The sequence below is a fragment of the Eimeria necatrix genome, genomic scaffold (assembly GCF_000499385.1).
Source record: "Eimeria necatrix Houghton genomic scaffold, Enh_scaff338, whole genome shotgun sequence".
Taxonomy (NCBI): domain Eukaryota; phylum Apicomplexa; class Conoidasida; order Eucoccidiorida; family Eimeriidae; genus Eimeria; species Eimeria necatrix.
Window position 1 is genome coordinate 32,501 of NW_013653903.1, and position 3,470 is coordinate 35,970.

A 3,470-nucleotide genomic window follows, 5' to 3' on the forward strand; every position below is an offset into this window, starting at 1 on the left:
CACAAGCGGCTTCCTCTATCTTATGAAGGGCCCCTGGGGGCCCCCCTGGGGGGCCCCCTGGGGGGCCCCCCGGGGGGCCCCCCTGGGGGGCCCCCAGGGGGCCCCCGAGGGGCCCCCTTAGGGGGGGCCCCCACGGAAGATATGTGTGAAGCTGTTTGTTGTGGGGAGGACAATGTCAGTTTTGCTGCTGCAGCAAGCACTGCCTGCAGCAGCAGCAGCAGCAGCAGCAGCAGCAGCAGCATGAGCCTCAGCAGCAGCAAGTGCAGCACCAGCAGCACCCCGCGGGGCGCCTCCTCCGCTAGCCCCTTCTACCCGTACCTAGCGGACAGCAGCAGCAGCAGCAGCAGCAGCAGCAGCAGCAGCAGCAGCAGCAGCAGCATGGGGGCCCCCTACTGCTTCTTTGCAGACACCCCAATGCCCAGCCCCCGGGTGTCTGCAGCAGAACTGCAGCGGGAAGAAGAGAGACAGGAGGCCCTCTTTAACAGCAGCAGGCGGGGGCAGCAGCAGCAGCAGCAGCAGCAGCAGCAGCAGCAGCAGCAGCAGAAGGGAGCCGCAGCTGCAGCTTTTAGCCCACCCCCCATGCCGCCCCTGCGGCTCCCCACAAACTGTCCGTACACCCGAGAAGCAGCAGCAGCAGCAGCAGATAAATAGCAGCAGCAGCAGCAGCAGCAGCAGATAAATAGCAGCAGCAGCAGCAGCAGCAGCAGCAACAGCAGCAGCAGCAGCAGTTTATTTCCGTTTTCTCCCGTTTCACTTCCATTCTCTCCCCAGGCACTTGCAGACTCCCCAACTGTAGGGTTTAGGGTTTAGGGTTTAGGGTTTAGGGTTTAGGGTTTGCGCGCAGGCAGCAGGCGGGCGGACAGCATTGAAGGCTGCATTGCGAAGCTGCTGCAGTGCGAGGCTTTAGCAGCAGCAGAAGTGCAGCAGCTTTGTCGAAAGTTATCTGAAGTTCTTGTCAGTTTTATTATTTCTTTTTATTCTTTTTATTCTTTTATTCTTTTAATTCTTTTATTCTTTTAATTCTCTTTATTATTTATTTTAATTCATGTTTCCATTTTACCTGCTGCTGCTGCTGCTGCTGCTTGGTGCTGCTGCTGCTGCTGCTGCTGCTTGGTGCTGCTGCTGCTGCTTGATGCTGCTGCTGCTGCTGCTGCTGCTGCTGCTGCTGCTGCTTGGTTGCTTGGTGTTGTTTGCTGCTGCTTGCTGCTGCTTGCTGTTGCTTGCTGCTGCTTGCTGCTGCTGCTGTTTGCTGCTGTTTGCTGCTGCTTGCTGCGGAGCACTTTTGGTTTGTTTTTCAATTTTTTATTTCAATTAAAAACTTGAATTTATTTTTGCATTTATTTAATTGTTTATTTCAATTTATTTCTTTTTCTTTATTTGCTGCTTCCATTTATCATTCCTTTTTTGCCTTTATTCATTTATTTGCGCATTTCTGGCAGTTTAATGTTTGCCTAAACCCTAAACCCTAAACCCTAAACCCTAGAGCACAGGCCCTCAGTGTCTCTGCTGCTTTCTCGTTTTCCGTCTAAAGGGTTCAATCTGGGGTTCAGGACTTAGGGTTTAGGGTTTAGGGTTTAGTGTTTAGGGTTTAGGGTTTAGGGGTGGCAAGGGCTAGTGTTTGGAACTCAGCACTGAGACCTCAAGAATCAAGGGTTTAAAGCCCAGCCCCCCGCCTTGAGGGTTTAGGGTTTAGGGTTCAGGGTTTAGGGTTTAGGGTTTAGGGTTTAGGGTTTAGGGTTTAGGGTTTAGGGTTTGCGTGCAGGTGCGGGAGCCAAACTGTTTGGCCGTGCAAACCCCCGTGACAGTCGCTGGGGACATCCACGGCCAGTTTTACGACTTGTTGGAATTGTTTAGAGTTGGTGAATTAAATAAATAAATAAATAAATAAATAATAAATAAATAAATAAATAAATAAATAAATAAATAAATAAATAAATAAATAAATAAATAAATAAATAAATAAATAAATAAATAGTAATAGTAATTAATTAATTTAGTTGGATTTCAAATTAATTGAAAAAAGAAAATTCCAAAATGCAAAAAAATTACTTTGCGCCAAACGCCCGTTTTCTTCCATCTTTAAATAAATAAATAAATAAATAAATAAACAGATAATAAATAATAAATAGATAATAATAAATAATAAATGATAAATAATAAATTAATTAATTAATTAATTAATTAATTAATTAATTAAAAATAAATAAATAAATTACTCATTAATAAGTTCCCAACCCTTCAATTCAATTTCCCAAATTAAAATCTAAAATAATAAATTAGTACATCAATTAATTAATTAATTAATTAGTTAAATTAATTGATTGATTAATTAATTAATTAATTAATTAAACTAATTAATTAGTTAATTAATTAATTAATTAATTAATTAATTAATTAATTAATTGATTAATTAAAATATTTATTTATTTCGTTTTTAATGCAATAAAAGCATTTGCTGCATTTGCTGCACTTTGTTTTAAAAGCAAATTAAACAAAACAAAAGCTGACTAACCAATTAATGAATTCCTTTCTTATTATTACAATTTAATTAATTAATTAATTAATTAATTAATTAATTAATTAATTATTTTATTTATTTATTTATTTATTTATTTATTTATTTATTTATTTATTTATTTATTTTTATTTTTATTTATTTTTGTTTTTAGGAGGCTTCCCCCCCCAAGTGCGATATTTGTTTTTGGGGGATTATGTGGACAGAGGGTTTTATTCGGTGGAGGTTTTTTGTTTGATAGCAGCATTGAAAATAAAGTACCCTTCTTCAGGTCTTTTAAACCCTTTCTAAACCCTTTTTTAGGGTTTCTAAACCCTTTGCTTTCTTCCTTTTGCTGCTGCTGCAAACTGGAGAAAAAATGGCGCAAAAATTCAAAAAAACGAAAATAAAATGAAAATTCTGCTGCTGCTGCTCTCCCCGCTGCAGCAGCAGCTGCTGCTGCTGCTCTCACTGCTGCTGCTGCTGCTCTCACTGCTGCTGCTGCTGCTGCTGCTCTCACTGCTGCTGCTGCTGCTGCTCTCACTGCTGCTGCTGCTGCTCTCACTGCTGCTGCTGCTGCTGCTGTCACTGCTGCTGCTGCTGCTCTCACTGCTGCTGCTGCTGCTCTCTCTGCTGCTGCTGCTGCTGCTGCTGCTGCAGTGTTTGTGCTGCGGGGCAACCACGAGAGCCGCAGCATAACGGAAGTGTACGGGTTTTACGACGAGTGCATGCGCAAGTTTGCTGCTGCTGCTGCTGCATGCGTTTACAAATCTTTTATGGAAGTTTTCGATTTGCTGCCGCTTGCTGCTGCTGTTGACAACGAGTACTTCTGCGCCCACGGCGGACTCAGCAGGGAAATCACTTCCATCGACCAGCTCCAAACCATCAACAGGTCCTCCTGCTGCTGCTGCTGCTGCTGCTGCTGCTGCTGCTGCTGCTGCTGCTGCTGCTGCTGCTGCTGCTGCTGCTGCTGCTG

At 43.4% G+C, this 3,470-nt stretch overlaps 1 protein-coding gene across 1 annotated transcript; it reads left to right on the forward strand.

Annotated features, from left to right (window-relative positions):
- Positions 1 to 141: 141 nt before the first annotated feature.
- Positions 142 to 1,876, forward strand: ENH_00044910 (Serine/threonine-protein phosphatase , related; the record flags this gene model as incomplete). Its single annotated transcript, XM_013580950.1, has 3 exons — positions 142 to 607; positions 845 to 954; positions 1,763 to 1,876. 3 exons carry the CDS (start codon positions 142 to 144, stop codon positions 1,874 to 1,876), a joined length of 690 nt encoding a protein of 229 aa, XP_013436404.1.
- Positions 1,877 to 3,470: the final 1,594 nt, after the last annotated feature.